This window comes from Tenrec ecaudatus, chromosome 16 (genome assembly GCF_050624435.1).
Source record: "Tenrec ecaudatus isolate mTenEca1 chromosome 16, mTenEca1.hap1, whole genome shotgun sequence".
NCBI lineage: Eukaryota > Metazoa > Chordata > Mammalia > Afrosoricida > Tenrecidae > Tenrec > Tenrec ecaudatus.
This window is the reverse complement of record NC_134545.1, coordinates 77,442,806-77,458,434: the sequence shown is the minus strand read 5'-3', so window position 1 is coordinate 77,458,434 and position 15,629 is coordinate 77,442,806. Positions and strand designations below refer to the sequence as shown.

General features: G+C 37.8%; 1 protein-coding gene across 4 annotated transcripts in view; it reads left to right on the top strand.

Annotated features, from left to right (window-relative positions):
- Positions 1-15,629, top strand: part of CPEB3 (cytoplasmic polyadenylation element binding protein 3) — a 173,744-nt gene that overhangs the window by 50,619 nt on the left and 107,496 nt on the right. For all 4 annotated transcript variants that reach the window (XM_075534322.1, XM_075534321.1, XM_075534320.1 and 1 more), the window contains one exon: positions 1,603-1,659. In XM_075534322.1, the coding sequence (XP_075390437.1) occupies positions 1,603-1,659 (57 nt within the window). The remainder of the gene's footprint in view (positions 1-1,602; positions 1,660-15,629) is intronic.

Sequence of the window (15,629 nt, the reverse complement as noted above, 5' to 3'; positions counted from 1 at the left end):
CACATGGATACGATTTTTTAATTCCAGGTCAACTATTTTTTCTAATAACTTTTTTAAAGGAATTGATCAAGAAAACTTAGTAAGTTTGTTTTCATTTATATAAGATACTCTGTTTCATTTTTCCTTTGATACATCTACCTCCTTCTCCCATATAACTAATAAGAAAATGCAACTTTGTGAAAATTTCACTCTTACCCTTAAAAGAGATTAGTTGAAACATCTCATCTAGCACACATTTTCTTCCTGAGGCCATGTCCAAAGTCAGAGAACTAATTAGTGGTAGGATTGGTGTAAGAAACCTAGGCTTTTAGGCCATTGTTCCCCACTATATATATTAGATACTTTTTACCATCTTTTCTCCAATTGCCATTGTGATAATGGTGCGTTTTTAAAACTTATTATTGTGAATTAGATGGTTTTTAAATAGTTTAAATAGATCATCCATTGTATTTTTTTCTGTATTTTTAAACTTTTTGTGTATTAGGTGAAAGTTTACAGAGCAAATAATATTTTATATTCAACAATCCATATGCATTTAAAAATATTCATACATATTCTGATTCAACTTCCTCCCTGTGCTTTCCTGTTTCCAATGTTGTTCCTTTCCTAACCACCTGAACATTTTCCTTAGGTAAATGTTTCCTTTTTGATCTTAAATAGTTGATTCTTCTAACATGGAGGTGAGTTCAGTTCCAGACCTGAAGGGTGACTAAGGACAATTGTCTTGGTGGTTCTACCAGTCTTTATCTGACCAGTAAATTTCTTTTATGATTTTTGAGATCTGCTGTACATTTTCCTCTTACTTCATCCGGGATCCCCTAATGTGATCCCTTTCAGAGTAGTAGCCTGGTATTTGCTTCTAGTCTCAGGGTTGTAGCGACTGATTTTTGTGTGGTCTACTTGATCCATTGGACTAAGTGATTCCATATGTCTTTCAATTTCAATATTCTTCTTCACCCTGGACAGGGAGAGACCAATTGTTGCACCTTAGATAGTTGCTACCAAGCTTTTTAAGACCCTAATCACTACTCACCAAAATAGCACGTAGAACATTGTGAGTTATGTTATGTTGATTTATTTTGATGTCCCCAAGATAGAGTGCGTTTTTCAGCCTTGAAAAAAACCTTGATCTGTTTATTTCCTTGAAACTTCAGGTATATATATATATGTGTGTGTGTGTGTGTGTGTGTGTGTGTGTATGTATGTACACACACACACATATATATTACTTTTAAGGTTTTTTTTCTGCTTTAATTTGAAGGGCAGCATGGACTGTTGTGTGATTGGACTGTTTAAGTTAGAGAGTTGGCATGTTTATATTGGAATGCAGAAGATATATTAAAATTTTAGACTTAAAGAAGCTTCTTAAAATTTTTATAATTTGTTGAGACTTTGACTTTGTTGTAAGATTTTTCATGTTTTATGGCTTGATTTAAAAACTTAAAATTGCTTGGCCTTGCTAACATTGCTATAGATTAATCTGTTTTAGTTTGTTTGCAATATTCATATTTTATACTGTTGTTTTTTTGTTTTATGCTGTTCTTGAAATGATTAAGTTAATATATTTTCTATGTACTTAAAATGAAATTATTTTCTTTATAGGACGCATGGGAATAAATTTCCATCATCCAGGAACAGATAATATTATGGCACTTAACAGTAAGTCTTCATCTGAAATATTTTATAAAATAAGTAGCCAATTTGGCAATATGTGGTTTCTAGTTTTATTTCATGTTTTTGTTTCTATATTCTTCATGGTTCATGACATTTCATTTTTCCACTGAGATCAGTATAAACCATTACTCCATACAGTGGATCTCCAGGTATCCCTAAACAAGTAGAATTAGTATCACTAACAGGATAGCTTATTAAAAAAGCAAATACTCAGACTAAATACTCTAGACCTACTCATTTTAAGAATGGGCACCCAGAAATTGTGTAAACTCGTCTTGATGGTGATTCTGATACAGGCTAGAGTTTGAGAATTGTTCCTATATCCAGGGATTGACAAACTATGGCTCCCTAGGCCTAATCTGGTGTCCTGTCTGTTATTATAAATAAAGTTTTATTGGAACACAGGTATACCCATTCATTTTCATGGTATCTCAATATTTTTTTTAATGACTGCTTTGCACCATAGTGGTAGAGATCATAAAACCTAAACTATTTTCTATATTTTTACAAAAGATATTTGCTAATCCTTGCTCTCTCCAGTGTTTTCCAAAGTGGGCAATACCACCCTATGGGGGCTGCTGGAAAAATCCAGGGGGGTTGCAAAAGCAGATACCTGCACTTTATCCCAGATTATGGATAATAGTACAAAAGTTTTTGATTACATGGGGGCCATTGCTGAGTAATTTTTTCTGAAAAGGAGGAACTGAGCTAAGTAAGTTTGAAACCTCTGCTCTATTCCATTGGGATAAGGAAAGGACGAGAAAGATTAAATAAAAAAGGAGAGGGACAGAGTACCAACAATTAAGTCAAGGGATACATAATCGGAATTTTCTCATTGTGGTATGTAGCCCTTAGGTATTTCAAGCAGGATGGGTATCCGGGGGTTCCATTATTACAATCTGTATAAACCAAGTGTTATCAGATCTGCAGCTTAGAAACCATTTTATCAATATAATTATTGGATCAAGTTCTGGGGCATCACAAGCTCATTAAGCAGAAAACCATTATATAAATTAACACTGGAAGACATATATGACTGAGCTAGCATCTCTTCTCCATGTGTATAAATGACTAGAAAAACAGAAACTCTCTAAAGTCACTGCCAGAGAGTCTGTTCTGATTCATACCAACACTATTGAAGAGGACTGCCCCTGAGGATTTCCCAGGCAGATTTTTTTTTTTAATTTAAAGATCATTTTATTGGGGGCTCTTGCAACTCTTATTACAATTCATACATCAATTGTATCAGACATATTTGTACATATATTGCCATCTTTCTTTTCTAGATATTTACTTTCTATTTTTTTGTTTTTTTATTTAAGCATTTTATTAGGGGCTCACACAACTCTTATCACAATCCATACATATACAGACATTTACTTTCTAATGAGCCCTTGATCAGCTCCTCTTTTCTCCACCCGCCCCCAACCTCATGGCCCCTTGATAGATTATAAATTATTATTTTCATATATCACACCAACCGTTGTCTCCCTTCCCCTGTGGTTTCTGTTGTTCTTAACCCTGGAGCTGGCGTGTGGTTATGTGCCAATTATTGTGATCAGTTCCCCCTTCCTCTCCTCTCCCTCACTTCCCCCTACACTTTTGGTTTTGCTATTTCCGTTCTGGCTGCTGGATTCCGTGTGTCATGAGTTTTATCCCTTTAAGGGAGCAAAAAGCCTCATCTTTGTCCCACTAAGTCAGCAGGGCTCATTGTAAATGGACATTCCAAAAAAACCCAAACACACCACTGCCAATGTTGACCTAAAGCAGCCCTATACAAACTATTGATCACTCAAGATTTAAAGTTTCTCCTCTATCAAATGAGTCACAGGTTGTCTTTTATCAAGTGTTCAGCTACTAACTGAAAGTTTGGCAGTTTGAAACCCATTTAGTGGTTGAGCCAGGAGAAAGGCTAAATGATGTGCTACCATAACGATTGCCACCAAAAAAATCATCCAGGGCACTTCTGCTCTATTACAAGAGCTCTTTATGAGCTGGGGTTGACTCAATAACACCCAACAGCAATTTTTTCTTTCTTGAAGTAACTAGATTGAGGTGGGGATTAATAAATGAGCCGTTTAACCTGTTGAGCTCCAGCAGTAATTACAGAGTCCAGATGCTTACGCTCCATAGAGAAGCTTAGAGGACCGCCCCTAAAAGAAAAGCACTGGTGATGTCTCCTGGAAGACAGAAAATGACGTTTGGGAGCAGAGGGCAGTATGTAAACTATGGAAAATACACCGTAATTGTCAGTAAACTGACAGGCATGTAGGGTGCAGAAAGCCTGGCAAGGTTTGCATAAAGCCAAAACATTTATTTTTGTTGTTGTTCAAGACTGTGAATCTAGTATAATAATAATATATGAATGATGAAGGGTTCATGAGGTAGGGGGAGTGGGGAGGGAGGGGGGAAATGAGCAGCAGATATTAAGGGCTCAAGTAGAAGGCAAATGTTTTTAGAATGATGATGGCAACAAATGTACATATGTTCTTGACACAATGGATGTATGTATGGATTGTGATAAGAATTGTATGAGCCCCCAATAAAATGATAAAAAAAGACTGTGAATCTAGTAAGAATTAACAGATCACCTTTTGAAAAGGAACCTAAGAAACACACCTAAGTTTTTACTTTCCCCCAAATATTTGGGTCATCTAGTATTGTGAAATATAGACAAAGAAGTAGAGGAAAGAAACTCTGAACCATCAATAACACCTACCACTTGTCGATATTTCCAAAATAAAGTTATGAAGCAATATACCCCTTCATTTAAAAGGACAGTGCAAATGTTTTAAAATTTAAAAATGGATAGTATAATTTTATTAATTATTTAATACTAGCTTCTATTCCTCTTTTATTAGCTTTACCTCACACCAAAACACGAGTTTTTATAGCATATATATATTTTTTAATTTTCTTGCTGGAAGAAAAAAGCTATTGAGAAGAATTCTAGCTATATACATAGTAGTGGCTCCATTAGCCATATTTGTTTAATATGAACAGTAGCTTGTGGATTGAGTTGATTTTTGTTTTTAACACTAGAATTGAGTTTGGCAGCTGTGGATTTTTATAGGATAGATGCCTGTACACACACAAAAAATAGTGCACAAGGAGCCACATGTGACCTTCTTTGGCTTCCTTACTTCCACAAATTAAAAATCAGATATCCCCCCACCCTCTATCTTTCTTTACTTTATTCTGACACCAACACTCACCCATAATCCTCTACTAGCTATTGGGTTTTATAATATGTTGCAATGGCCACAAAGACCTCACAGATAATACTGATGATACCATACCATATATACTCGTGTATAAGCTGAGTATATTTTAGCACTTTACAAAAATGATACTTTTATTAGGGGCTCTTCCATCTCATATTACAATCTATACATTCATTGAGTGTGTCAAGCACATTTTCACATATGCCGCCATCATCATTTTCAAAGCATTCTCTTCCCACTTGAGCCCCTGATATCAGTTCTCCATTTCTTCCCCCTCCCTCACGAACTCTTGATAAGTTATAGATTATTATTTCCATATCTTACATTGTCCTCCTTCGCCCCTCCCCCACTTTTCCATTATTTGTTCCTCTGGGAGGGGGTTCTAGATTTATCTTGTGATCTCTTCCCCTTTTCTCTCTGCACCATTCCCTAATCCTCCTGGTATCTCTACTCTCATTGTTGGCCCTGAGAGGTTTATCTATCCTGGATTCCCTACATTGTGGGCTCTTATCTGTAGCAGTGTTCATGCTCTGATCTAATCCAATTTTTAAGGTAGAATTGAGGTCAAGACAGTGGGGTGAAGGAAGCACCAACAAGCTAGGGACAAGTTGTATGTTGGTGCTATACTGCATCCTGACTCGCTCATCTCTTCCCTGTGACCCCTCTGTGAGGGGATATCCAATTGTCTACAGATGGGCATTGGGTCTTCACGCTATGCTCCACCCCCTCAACCCCATTCACCTTGGGTATGGTTTTGTTCTGGGTCTTAGATAGCTGATCCCATTGACACCTCATGATCACACAGGCTGGTGTACTTCTTCCATGTGGGCTTTGTTGCTTCTCAGGTAGATGACCGGTTGTTTATCTTTAAGCCTTTAAGACCCCAGATGCTGTATCTTTTGACAGCCAGGCACTATCAGCTTTCTTCACCACAATTGCTTACATTTTGTCTTTAGCAATTGTGTCGTGAGGGTTCAGCACATTTTTAATGCAGTTTTTGTGGTAAAATTAGGTGCCTCTGCTTATATTTGGGCTGGCTTATACTCGAGTATATACAATAAGGGGATTTCTTAGGGAAGTTAACTCATTGCTTTAAGTGAAAATTATTTCTCTACCAGCATGCAGGTCTCATCCTCAGCCTCTCAGTCACATTGGTCCTTTGCTCTCTGCCTCCTTAGGCTAGGAAGCCCGTGTTCTGTTCCACCTCAAAATATCATAGTCTTTGTGCTGCGCCTCTACTTTGTCTCCTGGTCTCCTTGCCTTGGTTTCTAGTGCCTTGGATCTTGGCCTCTGCAACTCTAGACAGAAAACTTAAATGTGCTCCACATTATGATGGTCCTGATATTTCTGTGTGGCCTGCTTCAGAGATGTCTCTTAAACTCATAAGAATGGCTTTGATGGCGTTTATCTTTCAGCAGGTTATACCCATCCAAGGCAACAAAGGGGTGGTGGCTTGGTTCACACCCTCTACTAAACTGGAGACTTAATCCTGTCCATTAACAAAACAAAAAACTCAATGACATCAAGTCAAGTCTGACTCATTAACCCTGTAGAAACCCTGAGTTTCTGAGACTAACTATGGGAATAGAACTCCTCATCTTTCTCCCACAGAGTGGTTGGTAGTTTCAAACTGCTTACCTTGAGGTTAGTAGCCCAATGTGTGACCACTGGACTACCAGGGCACCTGAAAAACAAAGAACTTCCTCCAAAACAGGATTATAGCCACAGACACAGAAGCCAGAATTTATAATACATCACATAAAGGATTATGACTAGGAAACCAAAATCAAACTCATTGCCAACTAATTGATTCCAATTCATAGCGACCCTAATGAACAGGGTTGAACTGCTTCTGTGGGTTTCCTATACTGTAAATCTTCACAGTAGTAGAAAACCCTGTGGTGATATAATTCTGATTTCCAACAGCTGACCATGTGACTAGCAGCCCAATGCATAACCCATATTAAAATGTCTGACTTCATATACACTCCTTTACTGGTCTTCATAAAAGTTTATTATTGTGTCGATGAATGGCCAAGTGAACCAAATTTATAATCAGATTAATGTTAAAAACCAGAATGCTGGTCTTGTACTTCACTCTGAGTTGTTATTTCATTTTTTTTGACTGCTCATCTCATCTGTACCAAAATAATGAATGGGCTTGGGAAAACAGATAAATATCAGAAAGTTGCTTGTCGTGTACAGTAGTTAGAAACAGAGGAAATAGGATGGCTTAAACTTTAATAGTATTAATTTACTTAGGGTGTGTGGCTTTAGGCCACATACTTAACTCCTCTCCGCCTTTCATTTCGTTTGTAACATGAAGATAATGGTCATTGACTGCAAAAATAGGCTCAAATATGCTTATTATTGTGAGAATAACACAAGACGGTATAACTTTTCACTCTGCTGTACATAAGATTTCTGTGAGTCAAAACCAAAGGCGCATTGATGGTGTAGAAGGTTATGCATTGGTTACTAACCACAAAGTCAGCAGTTTGAGCCCACAGCTGTTCCAAGGGAGAAAGATGAGACTTTCTGCCCCCATAAAGATTTACCATCTTGGAACTCCTCAGGATCAGCTGTACTCTACCCTCTAGGGTTTTTATGAGTCAGATTTGGCCCCGTGGCAGTAGGGTTTTGGTTGTGTCAGAACCCACTCAAAAGCAGCTAACAAAAACACAATGGTTCTAAAGATTATGTAAATTATCATGCAAAGTTTAACAATTTGCCTGACTCATAATGTTCCTGTGAGCTGGTATTGTTGCCTTTTTAAGATTTCTTTTCTTTGCATGTTAGCGCTCTAAATTGCGTTTATTTCACTTAGGTTATATTTAGATAGATGCTTTCCTGATGGGATTTAAGGCAGTACACCTGCAACTCATCTTGTAGGGGAACTGTTTCTGGGTCTTTTTGTTTGGATGAGACTCTCCTCTCTATTCCTTGACTCTGGAAAATGCACTTTCTTTGTGGCCTTTGGCCCCTTCCTACTTGTTATATATTTCATAATATTTAACACTTTAAAAATGCCATACACTGCTGTTTGGAATGCAAAAGGAGATAGCTATTTTGGAAAAACAATTCGGCAGTTTCTTTCAAAGGTAAACACACACATAACATATAATTTTGTAGTTCTACTAGGAATTTATCCAAGGGAAAAAAATGGAAGTGTCTTCCCATACAGGGTATATTTGCAAATGTTTAAAGCAGCAGCATTAATAATAGAAAAAATTGAAAATAATCTAAATGTTCATTAATTAGTGAATGGATTAACAAATTATAGTACCCCTGTATTATAAAACACTATTTAGCAATAAGACAGAGTGAACTATTGATAAATGTAGTAAGTAACATGAATGACTTTCAAAATAACTAGCTGAGTGAAAAAGCTAGATATACTCCCCCTTATTTTTTTTAAAAAAAGGTACTTACTGGGTGACTCCATTAGAATTTACTTTAATTTACCTTGTCCAGATTTTATAACTATATTGAATGTAAAACTGATTATTTGCTCTATAAACCTTCACCTAATACTCAAAAAATAAAAATAAAACTACACTAAGGCTTTAGGTTCTTGGAGGGGAGTAGTCAGAGATAAGAGTGACTCTCTAATTGAAAACGTCTCTGAGCCATTAAGCCTTAGTTTAAAACCCACAAAAGAGAACAGATATGATAGTCAATGTGAGATTCAAGTGAGTTAAGGTACATATGTAAATAGGGTATTTTTAGTGCTATATTTGAGCTGTTAAGAACATAATCTTACTCTAAAACATGAACTTTCACCCCAGCCACAATTTTCTAAAGTTTTATTTTGTTTGTAATATATATTTATTTACCTGTTTGAGAAACTCTAAGATCTTTGATGGTTAAACAACTTCTAATAGTCAATGCACCCAAAACACGTGGCCCTTAGCTCAGAGTTCTTCACATTTTCCCTCTTGCTAAGATCGTAAATAATTGACTATCGAAGGAGTTTTCTGGTTCAAATACTGAGTAATGCAGGAAGCATCAAGTGATGATGCAAGGGATACACCGTCACCGTACCTTTTCAGGAGTGAGTGTGTGACCGGAAACTGATGGTCTTGAAGGGAAAAACCTCAAAGCTGCACTGAAGACATGTCTAAAAACAAGGCTCCAGGAATTGATGAAATTTTTGAGATTTTTCAAAAATGAATAACACTGGAAGCCCATAGTTGTCTGTATTAAAAGAAAAGAAATTTAGAAGACAGATACCTGAATAGCCAACTGGAAGAACTCCTAACTTTTACCCACCCCAAAGAAAGGTGATCTCAGAGAATGTGGAAATTATCAAGCAGTGTCACTAACGTTACAGACCCAATGAAATTTTGCTGAAGATAACTAAAAATGGTTTCAGCAAGACATTGGCAGGGAACTGCCAGAAACTGAATCTAGATTTGGAAGATGATGTGAAACTAGGGATATCATTGCTGATGTCAGAGGAATTCAGGTTGAACGCAGAGATTCCAGAAAAATACCTGCGGCTTATTGTCTATGCAAAATCATTCTTCCTGGATCATAACGCATTATGGGTGCATTGTGAAGAATAAAAATTCCAGTGCCTTCCACTTATTGGTGCTCATGTGAAGCCTACACACAGGCTAAGAGGCAGTCTTTGGAGCAGAGCAAGGAGATAGTACACATTTTAAAAGTAGGAATGGCATGCATTAAAGGTGTATTCTTCCACCATCCTTATTTAATCTGTGTGCTGAGAAAATACTTAGAGAAACTTGGCTATGAAGCTCATTAACAACCTGCCATATGCAGGTGATCTGGCCTTGCTGCTGAAAGTGAGGAGGACTTGTAGCCCATACTGCTGCTTCAGTTAAAACTGCAGCTTAGTGTGGCTAACCCCCCAACATAAAGAGAACAAAAACCTCCACAATGGGACCAATAAACAACCTTGATAAATAGAGAAAATATTGAAGTTTGGTATTTCATCTTTTTTATATCCACAATCAGTACCCATGGAAGAAGTAGCCAATAAATCAGCCGATATTGTTCATGACAAATCTGCTCTAAAAGCATCTCTTTAAAGTGTTAAAGAGCAAAAATGAAAAAAAAAAAAGAGCAAAAATGTCGCTTTGCGGACTAATGTACACCAATCTGCCCCAAGCTATGGTATTTTCAGTTGCCTCATGGGCTTATGTTAGCGCTAACTTGAATAAAGAATTTATGCCTTTGATTTATGGTGTTGGTGGATAATATTGAATCTTTTATAGCACAAACTACAGAAAATGAACAAATCTGTTTTGAAAGAAGTACGGTCACAATACTCCTTAGAAGTGAGCCTGGTGAGACTTTTTCTCATGTGCTTTCTATCATAACAAGATATATAGACACAGCAGCTGCAACAATGAGCTGAAACAGCAAGAATTTTGAGAATTGCTCAGGACCAAGCAGTGTCTGATTCTGTTGTACCAAGGGTCGCAGTGAGTCAGAGTTGACATGATGACACCTAACCACCACCAAAATCCAAACCAGACTCTTTGCCATTACTTTCAACTCACAGTGACTTTTCACACAGAGTAAAACTACCCTATAGAGTTTCCAAGGCTGTACATCTTTACAGAGGAAATTGCTACATCTTTCTCCCACGAAGCAGCCAGGGAATTTGTACTACTGACTTGCTGATTAGTAGCTAAGAACTCAACCACTGTGTCACCAAAGTGCAGCAGCACAATGCCTCAAAGAGGCTTGGGACCACTTTGCTTATCTTTCTGTTTAAGTTGAAGATGGCTCGTTTATCAAATCAGAAGAGGAAATGTGAAGGGAGGTGTTAAACCTTTTTTGTTGGGCAGGCACTCCTGTGTGCCTACAGGTCCTCCTTTCTCTTCTCCCTTTCATTCTTTTAAATTTTTAAAATAAATCATTTTATTGGGGCTCATACAACTCTTATCACAATCCATACATACATCAATTGAGTAAAGCACCCTTATACATTCGTTGCCCTCATCATTCTCAAAATTCGCCTCCCACTTGGGTTCCTGGAATCAGCTCATTTTCCGTTTTTCTCTCCCCATCCCTTCCCACTCCCTCCTCCCTCACGAACCCTTAATAACTTATAAATTATTACTCTATCCTATCTTACACTGCCCGTCGTCGTCTCCCCTCACCCGCTTTCCTGTTGCCCATCCCCAGAGAGGAGGTTACATGTAGATCCTGAGATCGGTTCCCCTTTCATTCTTTGCTGGGAGTGAATTCCTTGGGGAGAGGCTCAGCCCAGAGGAAGTGGCAGAGCACATGATGCTGTTATGCCAAAATGGGAAGATAGCCAGGTTTGCTACAGTTCCAAATGGAATTTTCTGAAATTTAAAGACTCCATTGTATTTTTGCTCACGATAAGCAAATAATTGAGTAAATCTATTCTGGGCTTAGGACATAAAGCTGCTTACTGGGCAAAGTAAATAACTGAATTAACTTAAGAATCTGAGAGAGATTGTTTTAAAATGTTAGAGGAAATAAGATATCCACCTTTGAGGGTCTTTCAGAGTAATTGTAACACATTAAAAGAATTACTCTGAGATTTTCACATCAAAGGCATTTTTAAAAACTTTGAGGACACAAGCACTGCTTTTTCTCTCTGAACAGATTTAGAAAATTAATACACAGTTATAACATGAAACTCACTGGCATAGAATCTATTCAAAATCATAGTGACACTATAGGACAGAGTAGAATTGCCCTTGTGGGTTTCAAGATTGTAACTCTTTACAAGAGTAGAAAGCCTTGTCTTTCTCCTATGGAGTAGTGGTTTCAAACTGCTGACCTTGTGGTTAACGGCCCAATGCGTAGTAACCACTATACCACATTGTAAATGGTAGCTAATTAAAAACAAAACAGTAATAGAAAATAATTCTTTGTGACTTTTAAGTACTCGAGTTTCAAACTCTACTGGATGAATTCTCAGTTTGGACATGAGACATGATAAAAGAACTAAGAGCATCAACTTGTGTTCTTGTTTTTAGTTCTGCATTATTTTACCGACGGGGGATGTGCATTGTATGCATTTGCCAGGGCCAACATGACAGAAGCATGACCTCTTGCCTCCAATTTGAGGACAGGAACCCTCACTTTCGATAAGTTATTATTAAGGTGGTCATTTTATATCATGTTCACACAAAGATGCGAATTCAGTGTTTGGGATAATACTTACTCTGACGTTGCTTATTACCTTGTTTATTCACTGATGATGTTTTTATTAGGTGTTGGCAAGTTGATTCCGACTCATAGTGACCCCACTGTATCACAGAATGAAATGCTGCCCAGTCCTTTGTTATCCTCCCAGTTCTTGCTCTGAGCTCCTTGTTGGGGCCTCTGTGTCAATCCAGTTCCTTCAGGATCTTCCTTCTATTTTGGCATACTTTACCAAATGTATGCCTGTCTTCAGATACTGATCCCTCCTGAACAGAGTCCAGAGGTCATGGACAAAGTCTCACTATCCGCACTTCTAAGGACCATTCTAGTTTCATTTCTAGGTATACTTATTATTTCTTCTGACAGACCATGATATTATTATATTCTATTTTCCTAAAAAAAAAAAAAGGATGGCAAACTTGGTGTACATTATCTAATGAGCATTAAAAATAAGTCAAGCTTGAAATGATCTTCACTTTATTGCATTTTGGAAGGCATTTCTTTGTGTGTGAATATGTATAAAGTGCCTATAATTGGATACTTCCAATTCAACAACAAAGATGCAGGAAACTGAGGCATCCACTCTTCTTTGTATGTACTTTCCTATTTGTTTTCTTCACATGTATGGGCCTTAGAAAGAACCAGGGAGTCTCATATAGCATTCAGCTCACTTATAATCAATTATTTTAAATTGTATGCTCCAAGAGGACAGAGACCAGCTTTTATTTCACAGCTGATCCTTGGTTACAAGCACAATGCCTGCCCACTTGTTGTTGCTATTGTGTACTATCAACAGACTCATTGTGTAGGCCCTTCTTAGTGGAAGGTAGGAAGGAAGAAAGGAGGGGGAGAGATCAGTGTAACAGTCTTAGACAATGTTGAATCCACCTTACGGCTTTTCGAGAAGGTTTGACCACCTACTTTGTGGTTAGCAACAATGCTCCTAACCATCCCACCACCAGGACTCCTCTGCCCTTATTGTAATGGCACATAACTTTCTTCCTCTTGGAAGATGATAATAACATCTGGATCTAACAACTAACAGTTTGCATAATGCTTTCACAGACCCATCATTTTGTAATGCTTACATGGTTTTCCAGGACATGGTCAAGCGTCACTTTTGCAGACTACTAATTTTACCCCAGTGTTATTGTCTTATTCAAATAATTTATGAGTATATTATAGAGTAGAGTGAAAACTGCAGTGTAGTTTATAAGAAAAGTCAACAGGCAAGGTTTTTAATTTTCTACCAGTTTTAAGGTTTTCCTGGTTCATTTTCTTCAGCTATTGGGTCACTTTGGCAGAAAAGATAAGAATGGTGTTCCTTCATTTTATCCTTCTTACAATCAACCAATAGTCATCTGTGGTTTGGACACATGAAACATTCTGCCAACCAAGTGTTCAATCCAGTGTGGTTTTTACTCACATAGATTTTCTTCTAAGTCACTTAGGGTTTAGGTCCTTTTAATCAAGGATTTCATCTTGCTTGCATCCACAATCACTTCAATGCTCATGGAAACAACAGTCAAGATATCAAATGACAGTGCATTGGGGAAATCTGCTGCACGAAGACCTCCTTAAAGTGTGGATGAGCAAAGAATTCACTTTAAGGACTAAGATACAACTGATTCACGCCATGGTATTTTCATTCCCTTCAGCTGTATATGAAGTTAGACAATGAATAAAGATTACAGAAAGATTGATGCATTTGAATTATGGTGTTAGTGAAGACTATTGAAAGTACCATGAGCTACCAGAAGAACAAACAAGCCTAACTTGGAAGAAGTACAACCAGAACCAACGTATATGTGAGGATGGCAAGACTTCATGACACATACTTTGGACATGTTTTCAGGAGAGACCAATCACTGGAAAAGGACATCATGCGTGATAAAGTAGAAGGTCAGTGAGAAAGAAGTAGACCCTCAAGTAGATGGATCGACACAATGGCTGCAGCAGTACGCTCAAATGCAACAATTGTGAGGAGGCACAAGACCAGATACTCTTTCATTTTAGGGTTGCTATCAGTCAGAACCAACTTGATGGCACCTAGCCATCAAGTGGTGCAGCTGGGTGGTGCAGCTGTTAATGTGCTGTGCTGCTAACCAAAAGTCTGGTGGTTTGAGTCTACCCAGGGATCCCTCCAAAGAATGACCAGGGCGTCTATCTCCAGATCATCAGCCACAGAAAACCATTGGAGCACAATTCTCCTCAGATACACAGGGAGTTGCCAGGAGTTGGAATTAACTCTGGGTTACCAGTTGTTGGTTGGTTGGTTTAGAGGTTGGTGTTTAATCTTCCTTCCCCCCAGGGGGATGTGGGTGAAGGGAGGCAGCAGATGGTGTAAAATATGAAAATATAAAAAATAATTTGTAAGTTATCAAAGGATCACAAAGGTGTGGGGGAGGGAGAGAATAAAGAGGAGCTGATACCATGGGCTCAAGTAGAAAAAAAATGTTTTGGAAAAGATGATGGCAACAAATATACAAATGTGCTTGACAAAATTGATTATGGATTGTTATAAGAGCTGTAAGAAACCCCAATAAAATAATTTATTAAAAATAAAACACACACAAAATCCCAATTAACTAATAACTAATTTTGGATCATTAGTACACTTCCAGAAGCAATCGATTTTACTTTCAGAATTTTGTCTTCTCTCAGGAACTTTAGCCACCCTTTCACTCAGACCTTTACTACTTGCAGACTGGATGTGTGAAACAAAGAAGGATTTTGCATGCAGATGTTTTCTAGGTTAAGTAAATGCAACCCTGTCCTCTTTGTTGTTACCGCACACATGTATTTTTATTATCTGCCAAAGTTATTTTGTTTATTTTTTTCCATGTGAGGGGAGAGGATGATGATGATGTGAGGCACATAAACTGAATTTAAAATCCTAAATTTATCCAGGATTATTTGCAGTGTAGTCTTGGACAAGTTACCTATGTCTTATATTTTAAATAGGCCAAATAACTTCTTTTTAAATGGTAAAGATAAACGTATAATGTTCTTATAACCATATGAGGCAAGAAATACATATCTAACGATTCTTACTTTCTACTACTTCCTTACTCTGCCTTACCACCCTCCCTCAAAGCCCCTCTCCCCCCAGTCAACACTTTTTTTTTTTTGCAGGGGGGGATGTTTCTTTTGATTAGCTGATTTTCAGTCCAGGCTATCTGTGATCAAAATGGAAATCAATATAGAAAATAACCATGCCAGGGCCACACTTCAATTGGTTTGAAGTTGTGTATGGGAAGGGTAGATGGACAAGAATTCCTAGTGGCTATCCTGAAAGATCCAGGGTCTCCCTTGGGCCCTTGCTGATGTCTATGTGAGTGTTAAGGACTTTGAATAGTATAGAAACTTTGCCGTGAATTTCCTTGTGTTCATCGTTTCCCCTCAAGGCTTGGCCTGCTTCCATAGTTCCTGTGATTTTCCCCGGTCCTGTCTGAAGAGGAGGCTCCTTTTGAGGAGTTTCGATAGGGGTGAGGGAATGAGTAGGCTCTCCATGCTGCTGGAGAGCTCTTTGGACTATTAAACGGTCCATGTATATTCCAGTCTAAAATACATGCA